Below are 15,141 nucleotides of genomic sequence, written 5' to 3'. Positions count from 1 at the left end.
TCCACATAAAAAACACAAGATACACTTACAATTAGTGCACCAACCCAAAAAACCTCCCTCCCCTCATTCACACAAAAGGGTTGTTTCTTTCTGTTATTAATATTCTGGTTCCTACATTATATATCAATATAGATCAATACAGTCTGCAAGGGATACAGTCCGTAAGCACACATGATTGTGCGTGCTGCTGGTCCACTAATAATACTAACCTTTAACAGTTAATTTTACAAATTTTCATTAATTACTAGTTTCTATGTAACTATTTTTATATTGTTTTACTTTCTTTTTTATTCAAGAAAATGTTTTTAATTTATTTATCTTATTTTATTTGATTCATTTTTTTAAAAAGTACCTTATCTTCACCATACCTGGTTGTCCAAATTAGGCATAATAATGTGTTAATTCCACGACTGTATATATCGGTTGATATCGGTATCGGTTGATATCGGTATCGGTAATTAAAGAGTTGGACAATATCGGCATATCGGATATCGTCAAAAAGCCATTATCGGACATCCCTAGTCTTAATATTTTTGTCCGTCTGAAACACATGAATTGGATTTGCATTAATTCTAATAGGGGCAGCACAATAAGAAGGTCCTGGGTTCCATCCCCGGGCTCGGGTGGAGTCTGCATGTTCTCCCCGTGACTGCGTGGGTTCTCTCCGGCTACTCCGGCTTCCTCCCACCTCCAAAGACATGCACCCGGGGATAGGCTGATTGGCAACACTAAATGGTCCCTAGTGTGTGAATGTGAGTGTGAATGTTGTTTGTCTATCTGTGTTGGCCCTGTGATGAGGTGGCGACTTGTCCAGGGTGTACCCCGCCTTCTGCCCAAGTGCAGCTGGAATTGGCTCCAGCACCCCGGTAGCCCCCAACAAGAATATGCGGTAGAAAATGGATGGATATTTCTCATAGCAAACAATTTATAGTTTGAATACTATTTGGTGTTTGTCAAACCCATTGGTTTGGACTGTACTATCAATAACTAAAAAGGTACTACTGTCGTTGATTTGTTATAAACAATTACGTTTTTCATTTTCCTGTGTTCAATGAAAACCAGGAAGAATCTCCTAGTCGGGAACCACCAAGCAGGCCAGAAAGGAAACAAGGTACAAATGTTTATAATGTTTATCAAAGTATTGATTTTTTATGCGTTTTCATGTTGGGTGTTGAAGTACTGATGTTTTTCATATCAACTGATGTTTTTTGAAATACAGAAGTTCTGTCATGTGAGGTGGTGGTAGCGGGGGTGTATATTGTAGTGTCCCGGAAGAGTTAGTGCTGCAAGGGGTTCTGGGTATTTGTTCTGTTGTGTTTATGTTGTGTTACGGTGCGGATGTTCTCCCGAAATGTGTTTGTCATTCTTGTTTGGTGTGGGTTCACAGTGTGGCGCATATTTGTAACCGTGTTAAAGTTGTTTATACGGTCACCATCAGTGTGACCTGTATGGCTGTTGATCAAGTATGCATTGCATTCATTGCGTGTGTGTAAAAGCGGCATATATTATGTGACTGGGCCGGCACGCAAAGGCAGTGCCTTTAAAGCACAATTGACCACTAAATGGTAACACCCAAATACGTTTTTCAACTTGTTTAAGTCCACGTCAGGTCCACGTTAATCAATTCATGGTAAAGTTACATTGTTTAATGCATACAGCGGGGCATCACAACAAAATCAGGCATAATAATGTGTTAATTCCACGACTGTATATATCGGTATCGGTAATTAAGAGTTGGACAATATCGGAATATCGCCAAAAAAACCATTATCGGACATCTCTAGTTCAAATACCTCTTCATGTCAGGTATTGAAGTACTGTTGATGTTTTTGAAGTACTAATGTGTTGAAGTATGTTTTATGTCAGTCGTTGAAGTACTGATGATGTTTTTTTTAACTACTGATGTGTTGAAGTATCTTTTTTTTTAATGTCAAGGTGTTGAAGTACTGATAATGTTTTTGGAAAAACTGATGCGTTGAAAGTAAATTTGTTCAAGTCAGGTGTTGAAGTACTATTGAAATACTGATGTAATGAAGTATCTTTTTTCATGTTTTTCATGTCAGGTGTTGAAGTACAGATAATGTTTTTGGAGTACTTTTTTCATGTTGAAGTACTGATATTTTTTTAAATACTAATGTGTTGATGTGCCTCTATTGTTTTTTCATGCAAGGTGTTACAGTACTGGTGAGTTTGAGTTTGAGTTTTGAGTTTATTTCGAACATGCAAGCATACAACATGATACATCACAATTTCCAGTTTCTTTTCAACATGTTCGAAAAGGAATAGGAAGAAGCAGAGCTTATTTAATCCTACCCCCTTTCTTTACATAACAGTTGCAAAACTTTTTGTTCACTTCCTGTTCACAATTTTTTCACAATAAACTCCATAAGTAATCACAATAAAAATAAATAAATAAATAATAGTAAGAATTTAATAATAATAATTGGTGAAGTAAGTCATATTTCATATGATGAGATAAGTAAGATTACTTTAAGAATGAATGAATGGATGGATTAAATAAATTGAGAATGTTTGTCATGGTTCTTCTTCTTTGTACTTTGTAAACACTTTAAGTTTGAAGAGTTTCTTGAAGTGTATCATATTAGTACATTGTTTGATTGCTTTGCTTAATCCATTCCATAATTTAATTCCACATATTGATATACTGAAGGTCTTAAGTGTTGTACGTGCAAACAAATGTTTTAAATTACGTTTTTCTCTAAGATTATATTTCTCCTCTTTTTTTGAGAAGAATTGTTGTATATTCTTGGGTAGCAGGTTATAGTTTGCTTTCTGCATAATTTTAGCTGTTTGCAAATTCACTATGTCGGGGAATTTCAGTATTTTTGATTCAATAAATAAAGGGTTTGTATGTTCTCTATATCCAACATTATGTATTATTCTAACTGATCTTTTTTGTAACACCGTTAATGAATGAAGTGTACTTTTGTAATTATTTCCCCATATTTCTACACAGTAGCTCAGATATGGTAACACTAGTGAGCAGTAGAGAATATGAAGGGAATTTTGGTCTAGAACATGTTTTGCTTTATTCATTATTGACGTGTTTCTTGCAACTTTATGTTGTATATTTTTTACGTGAGATTTCCAGTTCAATTTATCATCAATCATTATACCTAGAAATTTGGTTTCATTTACTCTTTCAATTTCTATTCCGTCTATTTGTATTTGACTTTCTCTTCTACTGTTACCAAATAGCATTATTTTAGTTTTACTAAGATTCAACGATAGTCTGTTTTTGTCAAACCATCTTTTTAATTTGTTAATTTCTTCTGTTATTATTTGTATTATCTCCTGTGTGTTCTCTCCTGAACAAAACGCTGTTGTATCATCCTCAAATAATACTAACTTCAAATCTTTTGTAACTTTACAAATGTCATTTATATAGAGATTGAATAATTTAGGTCCTAATATTGATCCCTGAGGTACACCACAGGATATATTTAGCGTTGTAGACGTGTGTTCGCCTAGCTTCACGTATTGTTTCCTGTTCGTTAGATAACTTCTTATCCAGTTTAAGACTGGTGTGTTGAAGTACTGATGAAGTTTGTTCATGTCTGGTGTTGCAGTAGTGATGACACAGGTTCAACGGAATATGCAAAATAAGACTAATAATGAAGGGAAAAGTACTGATGATGTTTTTGACGTACTGATGTTTTTTTTCAAGTCAGGTGTTGAAGTACTGATGTGTTTAAGTACCAATATTCATGTTTTTTTCACGTCAGGTGTTGGAAGTACTGATGACATTTTTCTGTCAGCTGTTGTAAGGTCTAACAGCAGCAGTGCAGACGTGGAACCCAAGGTAAAACAATTAAATCAACATTGATGGAAGTTTTTGAGGAAAAACGTTTTCTTAATTCAGGAAGCACAGCCTGCTGACAAGTCATGTATCGTCAAAGTGTACTACACCTTCAACGTTGCAGTACGTGTAACAAGCGACTGCACGTACTCCATGTTGGTAGAGAAGATGAGTAAGAAACTCAAACGGGCTTCTTCATCCTTCACATTGAGGTAAACATTTGGGACGACGTTTCCATTATTCATCAACTCTTTCTTTCACACTACTGCACTTCAATAGTGGTGCCTCTAATTTGCATAATGAGTGCTTTCATGTTGGGGTGGGGAAACTGATATAAATCAATAGAATCGATACCAAGGTGGGTATTAGTATCAGATAAATACTAGTGCGATGAGATCGATACTTTTGTTGCAGTTTCTTGTCTGTACATTAAGAAAATTACTTAAATGTTGCTTTAATTTGTCTGTCAGTGCAAACATCTCTCTCTCTCTGCACTTATTTATGTTGTGCTGACATTTTTGTATTTCCATTTTGGTTATTTTACACTCATAACTTTTTTCTTTAAGAATTGTGTATACATTGTGAACATTTTACAACACATTGTTTTATAGTTGCATTTAGTTATAAAAACATCTTTATTTGCATGAAATCCTTTTCCCGCATTATCATAATCAACTAACTAGACGTAAATTCAGAAAATTAAATTTCAAGTCAAAGTGCTGGTATCAGTGATTTCAGCTCTGTATGTACTTGGTATCAGCTGATACCAAAATTCCCAGTATCGGCCACCATACTTTGATTGATTGAAACTTTATTAGTAGATTGCAAAGGAAGAGAATACATGATATGAAACAGTACACTTTACACAATACATGACATATTCCGTACAATTGACCACTAAATAGTAACACCCGAATAAGTTTTTCAACTTGTTTCCACGTTAATCAATTCATGGTAACATATTTGAGTCCCCAAAATAAGACCAGAAATTATTGCTAGTCATTTTTCAGAGAGAGAAAAACTATTTTCAGAAATGAATTCAGGATTCTATGGTGATTAATTTTTAATACATGACCCCGAAAGGGATAGGCGGTAGAAAATGGATGGATGGATGGATAAAATCCTGAAATGATTGCTTCTATTTCTTCATAGTTTCACTTCAGAGGCAAACAGTGTTATGAGCAAAGACACCGACATGGTGAGTGTGTGGAGTCGCACTCGTAACAGACGTCTCAAGCTGTGGTGTCACATCAAAGAGGTGAGTATCTTATCATAAAATATCACATGAAGTGAAGAGTTGATGTATTCACCTTTTACATTCATGAAGACAGAAAATGTACTCTGTTAAAACTAAGAGATGTCACCACCGCTTAAAGTGAAACTGAACTCTTTTTTTGTCATTTTGCCTATCATTCATAATCCCCATGTAAGACAAAAACCACATGGGTTTTCTTTTTTTATACATTCTGATTTGTCAAAGTATGAGGTGGCTAACAATGCAGCTAATGGGGCGGGATAGAGCGGTCGTGCCAGAAACCTGAGGGTTGCAGGTTCGCTCCCCGGCTCTTGACATCCAAATCGATGCCGTTGTGTCCTTGGGCAGGACACTTCACCCTTGCCCCCGGTGCCGCTCACACTGGTGAATGAATGATAGGTGGTCGGAGGGGTCGTAGGCGCAAACTGGCAGCCTCGCTTCCGTCAGTCTACCCCAGGGCAGCTGTGGCTACAAATGTAGCTTACCACCACCAGGTGTGAATGAATGATGGGTTCCCACTTCTCTGTGAGCGCTTTGAGTATCTAATAGAAAAGCGGGATATAAAATCTAATCCATTATTATTATTGTTAATGGGAGTCATTGATTGTGCCAATAAAGCCCTCTAAAAACATCCCAAAACCCCAAACAAGTATTAGCGATATTGTTATTATAAGCACTAACGCAGAAAAAACTACTTTTAGCTGCGCCGTGATCAGAGAGGAAACTAGTTCATGCAGGTATTGACATATTGAGCTGCTGCATCGCCTCTAAATTGGTAAAAGTTAATTATAGATTATAAATCATGCCTCGCACGTTTTTTCGCCCACCTTTTTTAACCAGTGTGAGGATTATGATTAATTCTTCATCTAAACGGGACGACATGGAAATCCCGTCAGTCTGCGTCTCAGTGAGAGCAGACATTGTACAGTAAGTGATTGTTTTATTATGTTCGTAGTATTTATTTTTTAGCACTTAGCAATACTGCAACAAGTTATCACCCAACTTTTAAAACTTGTAGCTCATCTTTCTTATATTTGGGCTCAAAAATATAAGTTTCTGGATCATCATTTGTCCCAAAGTAGTCGTTGTTGGTTCTCATTAGGTCTGCCATGAATTGTAGCGTTGTTTATGTTAAAGGAAAAAGCAAACGTAAATGGTAAATGGGTTATACTTGTATAGCGCTTTTCTACCGTCAAGGTACTCAAAGCGCTTTGACAGTATTTCCACATTCACACACACATTCACACAGTGATGGTGGGAGCTGCCATGCAAGGCCCTAACCACGACCCATCAGGAGCAAGGGTGAAGTGTCTTGCTCAAGGACACAACGGACGTGACGAGGTTGGTAGAAGGTGGGGATCGAACCAGGAACCCTCAGGTTGCTGGCACGGCCACTCTACCAACTTCGCCACGCCGTCCCTAAACGTGATGAGTCTGTGATATTAATAAGCTTACAATGAGCTAAATACGTAAATATGACATGTTATTATAAACTACAATAAACTACATTATAAATACTGTACACCTACTGTGTGTATATAAAACAGAGGTTTTTGGATGTTTTTTAGAGTGCTTTTATAGGCGGAATAGGACAAATCCCCATTACCTCAATTGTTAGTTGACTTTTGCTAGTGTTTATTCACGAGTTAGAATGCATAAAAAAACTAATGTTTTGTCTAACATAAGGATTGTGAATGACAAACAAAATTCCAAAAATGTCCAGTTCCCCTTTAAGTCGACATCCAACAGATTGGCTGAGCCATGTTGACAAACGGTTGATAACATGACGCAAAATAGCTTAATAAATGGGATCAGCATGTTCCCATTTATTAAGCTATTTTGCGTCATGTTATCAACCGTTTGTCAACATGGCTCAGCCAATCTGTGGTCCGTGTGTCAAATGGCTGACTTTCTCAAAACGCACGTCAACTGTCTAATCAAAACTTTTGTTTGTTTCTGGTGTTCACGCAGTAGGAACAAAATGTAACAATATATCAACTATTTATTGATCAAACGGCACAATTGTCGTCCTCCCACATAGCTCAGGCATACTTCCTATTCTTGTCTACAGTGTTAAGCCTTCTGGGTAATGTAGAATATAAACTTTGACTAACTGGTGGACATGTATTTATATATTTATTTAAGCTTTATTTATCCAGGATAAGACAATTAAGAACATATTTTCATTTTCAAAACTGACCTCGCACAGAGGCAGCATTTACAAATTAGAGATGTTGAAGTCTGATGATAATCTGTCAAATTAGTACCTGTACTATATATTGCTTCACAAATGTAAATGTGTTGGAACATAAATGACTGTTTAAGATGTACTTTTTTCATGTGTAAAACATACACAAGGAATGTCTGCAACTTGTGGACCACAGAGCAGAGGACAATAAGGAAGTGAATTATTTATATAGCGTTTTTTTCTAGAGAATCAAAGCGCTTTACATAGTGAAATCCCTTATCTACATAGTTAAGATAGATTCAACCCAGTGTGGGTGGCACTGGGAGCAGATGGGTAAAGTGTCTTGCCCAAGGACACAACTACAGGGATGACGGAAGTAGGGATCCAACCTGGAACCCTCAAGTTGCTGACACAACCTCTCTACCAACCGAGCAACGTCGCCCAAAGATAACCTTTGGTGGTGTTTCTTTCCATAATTACAACAAATTATTACTAATATTATCCATCCATCCATTTTCTACCACTTGTTTCTTTCGGGGTCGCTGGAGCGTATCCCAGCTGCATTCGGGCGGAAGGCGGGGTACACCCTGGACAAGTTTCCACCTCATCGCAGGGCCAACACAGAGACAACATTCCCAGTCATATTCACACAGTAGGGCCAATTTAGTGTTACCATAACAGTACAGTAACTTGACAATAAGCTCCAAGTATGTGCTTTTACTGCCACCCAGTGTCTACTTTTAAGTCTGTGTGGTATAAAACCAGCAAAACATCAATACAGTATTTGTTTTATAAGGAACACTTCAAACATTAATAAATGACTAAAGCAATCCCAGAAGGCACAAGAAATTAAAACAACGTTGAGAACTTGTTGAATTAGGTCCTGACGTTGAGCAACTCAAACCTAACGTTGGAACAAAATGCTTTTTGACTACGTTTAATTAATATCGGGTTCTGACGTTGATTTGACCATTGAATTTTGGTCATTTTCCAACACAAATAAAACGTTTAAACAACATGCTTTTTGACAACGTTCATGCAATGTCAGGTTGTGACGTTGATTTGACCATTGACATTTGGTATTTTCCTAACCAACAACATTGATCCAATGTTAGACACCAATGTTGTCTCAATTTACAAAAATAACTATTTTGCAACGTTGTTTCAAAGTCAGTTTTAAAGGACGTGTATGTCTAATCAACGTTGTATCAATGTCTTGGGCCGGCTGGGATGTTATTGAAAAAAAAAAAAGTGTTACTTTCCTGAACTTTGTGTAAAAGCTGCTGCAAATTCATACATTTTAGGTCGTGACAATTACAAGAAAAGCCCATGAAATCCTGTAGGGATTGACAGAAGGACTTTGAGGGTAAATACCAAAAGATTCAAGAGTAGTAAATAGTAGTTTTTACTTTCACTTTGTTATTGTGTATTATTAACTGTATGTAATAAAAGAGAATAGCTGGGTTGCATATGACGATACATCCGTTTTTCTTCTTTGCGGCTTAATTGACAAGATGGTTAAGCAGCTTAAGCGTAGCATTAAAACAAGTGAGAGTAGAGCTTGAGCAGTAAATGTCCTATTACTGTTCTGTTCTTGGGTGTTTCAGTCGTTCAAATAGAGGGATAGGAAAGAGCTTTCATAAAGTCCTGAAAGAAGTGGTTTATAAAAGGTAATAAAGTCAGGGAAAAAACCTAAGTGCGTCGAAGGAAATGGTTCTTAAAAATATCACTTTCATCATCTTGTGGAACACAATTGGACCATGCTCGTGTCTGCAGTGATCACTTTGTAAAAACATTGACTTGTTTGAGAAACTTTCTGTGATGCAGTTGAGCCCAATTGCATCACAGCGTAGTGTTTCAGAGCAGAATTCAACTTAAGAAAGGGACAAGAGGTCGCATTAGTTTGTGTTCTTTTGGGGTTGCTATGACTAAATATAACTACCAAGACCTGCTTGTGCAAATAAACTCAAGTCATGTTAAGTCCTGGTAATAAATATTGTGATTGTTGGTCTAATCAACCGTAATTTTCATTGTACATTTTCATATGTACTGTAGCTAAATACTGTTTTCATATGTACTGTAGCTAAATACTGAGACAAAATATTAACTTCACACCATAAAAATAACTGCCGACATTAATTGTAGATGAGACTACAAATATTTGGAGCAGGAGATCAACTGCAAACAAACTTATCCTGTTTCTCATTAGCGCCACGATCACAGCAGCACGGCACTTATGTCAATCAAATAAGTTACTTACAGTAGCGATGTACAATAAATCCATCTTTGTCCTTCATTGATTAATGCTTAATGTGTAGACCCCTCAGATGTAAAGACATGATGTGCCTCTAATATTTTCCTCTCTACGTACCTTAAGTGTCAAATTAAGTGAGGTTGTAGCGAGCAGGAATGTCTTAGTGATGATGTATGTTTCAAATCATTAAAAATATTTTTCTTAAGAGTGTATACAGTACAGGCCAAAAGTTTGGACACTATAATGGGTTTTCTTTATTTTCATGACTATTTACATTATATATTGTCATTGAAGGCATTACAACTATGAATGAACACATGTAGAGTTATGTACTTAACAAAAAAAGGTGAAATAACTGAAAACATGTTTTATATTCTGTGTTTTTTTCAAAATAGCCACCCTTTTCTCTGATTACTGTTTTGTACACCCATGGCATTCTCTCGAGGAGCTTCAAGAGGAAGTAACCTGAAATGGTTTTCACTTCACAGGTCTCATAGTTTTGATGCCTTCAGGGACAATCTACAATGTTAATAGTCATGAAAATAAAGAAAGCGCATTTAAATGAGGTGTGTCCAAACTTTTTTGCCTGTACTGTACCAACCAGAATAAATATGAACAATTCAGGCGTATTGTCTTCAACTTGCATAGATCATCTTTTTACTAATTCAGTAGATAAATGCTCAAAGGTTGTTTCTGTGCCAATTGGATTTAGTGATCATAACATGATTGCTATAGCAAGAAAAGTGAAAGTCCCCAAAGTTGGACCTACAATTATGTATAAGAGACTCTACAAACAGTTCTGTGATAATGCCTTTATTGAAGACGTACATAACATACAGTGGGACAGTGTATTTGAGTCAAAGCATACTGAAGCAGCTCTGCATGAATTCATGAAGTCATTTTATTCTGTCTGTGATAAGCATGCACCCATCAAGAAGCTCACCGTCAGATCTGTCAAAGCCCCTTGGCTTGACTCTGACCTGAGAAACTTGATGAAAGATAGAGATATACGGAAAAGAGTTGCAGTAGATTCAGGTAGCTCAGAGGACTGGCTAGCATATCGCTCTTTAAGAAACAAAGTCACCAAATTAAATAAACAGAAAAAAAGGGTGTACTACCAATCTAGAATTGAAGAAATTAAACATGATGGAAAACAACTTGAGTACTCTCAATCAAATCATGGGTAGAGATAAAATGGGAAAAACACCAGCATTTATTGAATCAGGTGAAGGCTTTATCACCAAGCCCAAAGAAATTGCTGATTACTTCAACAATTATTTCATAAGTAAAGTTGATACTATAAGAAATGGCATGCTGCCTGTAAATTGTATTCTATCTGAGTCACTTATTAAAAATGATATCATGCAGGACAAAAAATGTAAATTTGAATTCTCAGTCACTAATGTATTGGAAATTGAAAATCTATTGTCTGAGTTGAAATCTGACAAACCTTGTGGTCATGATAATCTAGATAGTAGACTTTTAAAATTGTCAGCTGGAATAATAGCCAGTCCGATATGTTATATTTTTAACTTAAGTTTTAAAGAAGGAATCTATCCTCAAATATGGAAGGTTGCTAGAGTAACTCCTCTACCAAAAAATAGGAAAGAAGCATTCACTGGATCGAATAGTAGGCCAATTAGCATTTTACCAGTATTAGGAAAATTAATGGAAACAATTATATTTAAGCAAATTCAAAATTATTTCTCTATAAATGACATTAATTCAGACTTTCAACATGCATATAAAACTGGCCATTCAACATGCACAGCTCTCACACAATTAACAGATGACTGGCTAAAACAAATTGACGGTAAATTATTAGTTGGCACAGTGCTATTAGATTTTAGTGCTGCTTTTGATATTATTGACCACAAACTACTACTTATAAAACTGTCTGCTTATGGTTTTAAACTCTCAGCGATTAACTGGATGAAAAGCTACCTAGTCAACAGACAGCAATGGGTCATGTTCAATGGAACCCTTTCAAATATTAAAACATTATATTGTGGTATTCCCCAGGGAAGTTGCCTGGGACCTTTATTATACTCAATATTTGTAAATGATATGTCATGTATTTTAAAGAATGGTTGCTGTGCAATTTACGCAGATGACACAACAATATATGCTTATGCTGATAATTGCACAGACCTGAGCAGTATACTACAAGACAAGGTTATGCAGATTTCTAAATGGGTTACAGAAAATAAGATGAAACTTAATATTTCCAAAACAAAATGTCTTATTTGCTCAAAACATGCTCATAGAAAAGAACGCATATTGAATGTTTCTTTGAACGGAGTTCATATTGAACAAGTTAAAGAAGCCAGGTTGCTGGGAGTTACAATAGATGAAAGACTATCTTGGGCCACTCACATTAATAACATAGTAAAAAAAATGAGCAGAAGCATCTCAATCATAAGAAGAAGTGCCTATTTTTTAACTAACACAACTACGAAACAAGTTATACAATCCCTTGTATTGTCACATATTGACTACTGCCCAGCAATTTGGTCCAATGCATCTAAACAAGAACTCAATAAAATCCAGCTTACCCAAAACAGAGCTGCCAGACTAGCTCACCATTGCTCATTTAGGACCGGCGTTGAGATCATGCATAATGAATTGTCATGGATGAGAGTTGGTGAAAGACTAGCGTGTAGTTTGATTCTATTTTTAAAAACAATCTATACATACCATGAACCTTCATATCTGTATTCTCAGCTGTTGCTTGCTAGTGAAAGTCACAACTATGGTACCAGGTTAGCCCTAAGAGGTGCTTTCACCCGTCTTAAACCCAAAAGTGATGTTTTGAAAAAGACTGTAATGTATAGGGCAATCACTTACTGGAATCGACTTCCACAATATTTGGTATCAATCACCAGCAGAGTGGGTTTTAAGAATAGACTAAGAGGAGAAGTATTGCGGAAAGAGATTATTCTAGATTGTACCTAATGTCATGACTGTTTTATTGACTATTTTATTGATTATGGGACAAGCAGTAGAAAATGGTGGAGGGAACTTTTTTCGTCACTTATTGTTTGTCTTTGGTACACTAATGTATATATTTTAGGCCATTGGTTCTTTGTTTTATTTATTTTTTTGCAAAAATATATATATATCTATTTTTATATTGCTCTTTTTATCTTTGTTATGAACAATATTATGTAAACTCGAAGTTATTATTATTTTTTTGGTTCTTTGTTGTTGCTATTTTTGTATTACAACATTTTATTATTTGATCATGTTGTACTGCATTTTAATCTTTTGTTTTGTGATTGTGTGATGTTTTTGCCTGGACCCCAGGAAGAATAGTCTCCACTGTGGTGTAGACTAATGGGGATCCTTAATAAACTAAACTAAACTAAACTAAACTAAACTAAACTAAACTAAACTAAACTGTATATCCACTCCATCTCATCTTAAATATTTTTTTCATGATCGCTTACATTTGCCTCTAAACCTTTCAAAATACGCCCGAATCTGTACTGATGCAGGTAAATGAAAACAGTAGCCTAATGAGGCTGTAGACTGTCGCCTGAAACCCGAAAGTGCCTCTAAGTCACGTGATTGCAACCCAGCAATAAGGGACTAGTTTAACTATTGCGTATTGACTCTCACATGTGATGTGCGTGTGTGTGCTGTAAAGTTACAGGATACAGAGATGATTTTTGTGGCACGTCACTCTTATGAATCGTCTAATCCTGAAGATCTGACTTTTAATAAAGGAGATACTATCACTTTGATCAGTAAAGGTAAGAACTGAATTATTTTTTATGATTTATTCACGATTAGCATTATGTTAAGTTGTTTTTCAAACTTGCAGTCAATCAGGACTGGTTGGAAGGATATTGTGAAGGAAACACTGGAATATTTCCTGCTTCTTTTGTGGAACAACTTTCTATCAATCAATGATGTTTGCAGAGGTAATCATACTCAATTTCTACAGTAGATCATAATCAAAAACAATCAATTAATCAATCATCTCAATATCTAAACCATCAAAATCAATATGCACATTAAAACACTAAATATCTACATTAGATCCTTCTAAACATCAATAATACTAAATAACTACAGATCAATCATACTAAATATCAACTATAGATTAGTAACACTAAATATCTACAAACGATCACTCACACTAAATATGAATACTAAATATCTCCTATAGATAAATAATACTAAGAAGCAATAATATAAAAACCTACTATAGATTAATCATTGTAAATATTTACCATAGCTCATTACTACTTGTGAATGAAAAACAGTGAATAACAGACATAAAAATTCATTCAAATGTTGATTTTTGATAGTATTCTAGCATTTATTGATTGTGTTAAATGATTTAAAAAATGAATTTGGACTTAAGTGGTTTGGTGCGTAAATATGAGACTAGTCGGCTCCAATAACTTTTTCCTTTCATTATGATTGTTCTGGTGGCAGTGTGTCAAAGAAAAGGAAAGTAAAAACTTAAATGAAATAATCATTTTCTGCATTCTCAAGTCTAATTAGTGCTTAATACTTATAATATAAAGAAAATAACTTATTTTTTTTATTCCTCCCCAAACTGAAATACAATTATTTGTGTTCAAAACCTTGCATGAGTTGCAGATGTTGACATTCTTCATATAATCACCTGATATTAAAACAGAAGAATAACAATGTACATCTTTTAATGACCAAGTTTATGAAGTTTAAATACAAGCAGCTTGTTGATAATTTGGAGCACTGCTGCCACTTAGCGGCAAACTTGTATTACAATGTGAGTGACTTGTATAAGTTCCATCACTGTCATTACATTACAGGCATACATTAATATTAGGGTTTCAATCTTACAACTCACAATTCAAGTTGATTCTCAATTTAACACAATTCTCGCTATACAGTATTGTGTACATACATCATAATAAAACCTTTTCAAAACGGGTTACAAAAGCTCATTTGGCTGCTGATGTATGATGCAAATATGCAGTAAGTAAGTGCAGAGAGGGCTTAAAAACTTTTACATATTGATTCTAAAATTTTGAATCGTGATTTGAATGTGAAACAATTTTTTCAAAAACCACTAATAAGTACACTGTTTATTGTAATATTTATGAAAATGTAAATAGATCTTGTTAAAGCATCTTTAGAACTGCAGTACTTTTTCCTCTCTTGCAGATAGCGCCGTCAAACTTTTCTTTTCCTTCTACAGGCATTTCGCACCACTACCACATGGGGTCGCAGTTGCAAATTTCTGTAATTAGAATCTTTACATACATGATGGACAGAGTTAAAACTACTTTATATTTAAGTTATAAAATAATAAATCACATGAAAAATTAATTTCCAATTCAGAGCATGGAAAATAAATCTGAATGTCCAAAGAGACAATAATGTACTGTAGTGTAATTATTTACAGTAATGTGATCATGAAGCTGCTCCTTCATCTTCGTAGGCGATGGCAATGCCCTTCTTGCCCGTCACAGCTTTCATCACAGGCGTTTCTCCCAACTTCTGCTCTAATCCTCGCCAACTGCGATTGGCCAGAAAAGATGCTGCAAATAAAGAAAGTATTTGTTGGGCTTTGACTGTATTACAATAATAAACACATTTTCAAAATACATCCAGTGATGTTTTCT

At 35.4% G+C, this 15,141-nt stretch overlaps 2 protein-coding genes across 5 annotated transcripts in view; one reads left to right on the top strand and one right to left on the bottom strand.

Annotated features, from left to right (window-relative positions):
• The window catches only part of ncf2 (neutrophil cytosolic factor 2), a 35,605-nt gene extending 20,503 nt beyond the window's left edge, over nucleotides 1-15,102 (top strand). For 2 of the 4 annotated variants that reach the window (XM_062021497.1, XM_062021498.1), the window contains exons 12-18: nucleotides 1,063-1,111; nucleotides 3,747-3,823; nucleotides 3,884-4,032; nucleotides 4,973-5,078; nucleotides 13,167-13,272; nucleotides 13,344-13,443; nucleotides 14,715-15,101. In XM_062021497.1, the coding sequence (XP_061877481.1) occupies nucleotides 1,063-1,111; nucleotides 3,747-3,823; nucleotides 3,884-4,032; nucleotides 4,973-5,078; nucleotides 13,167-13,272; nucleotides 13,344-13,432 (576 nt within the window). In that variant the 3' untranslated portion in view covers nucleotides 13,433-13,443; nucleotides 14,715-15,101. Of the gene's footprint in view, nucleotides 1-1,062; nucleotides 1,112-3,746; nucleotides 3,824-3,883; nucleotides 4,033-4,972; nucleotides 5,079-13,166; nucleotides 13,273-13,343; nucleotides 13,444-14,714 lie in introns of all 4 variants that reach the window. The other 2 variants (XM_062021500.1, XM_062021499.1) reach the window with 2 other exon arrangements.
• Nucleotides 10,325-15,141, bottom strand: part of dph2 (diphthamide biosynthesis 2) — a 30,800-nt gene continuing 25,983 nt past the window's right edge. The window contains exon 7 of the mRNA XM_062021501.1: nucleotides 10,325-15,057. Within this exon, the coding sequence (XP_061877485.1) occupies nucleotides 14,930-15,057 (128 nt within the window). The 3' untranslated portion in view covers nucleotides 10,325-14,929. The remainder of the gene's footprint in view (nucleotides 15,058-15,141) is intronic.

This window comes from Entelurus aequoreus, linkage group LG15, assembly GCF_033978785.1.
Source record: "Entelurus aequoreus isolate RoL-2023_Sb linkage group LG15, RoL_Eaeq_v1.1, whole genome shotgun sequence".
NCBI classification, from domain to species: Eukaryota; Metazoa; Chordata; class Actinopteri; order Syngnathiformes; family Syngnathidae; genus Entelurus; species Entelurus aequoreus.
Note: the sequence above shows the minus strand (reverse complement) of the source record. Positions and strands in the feature narration are given on the sequence as shown.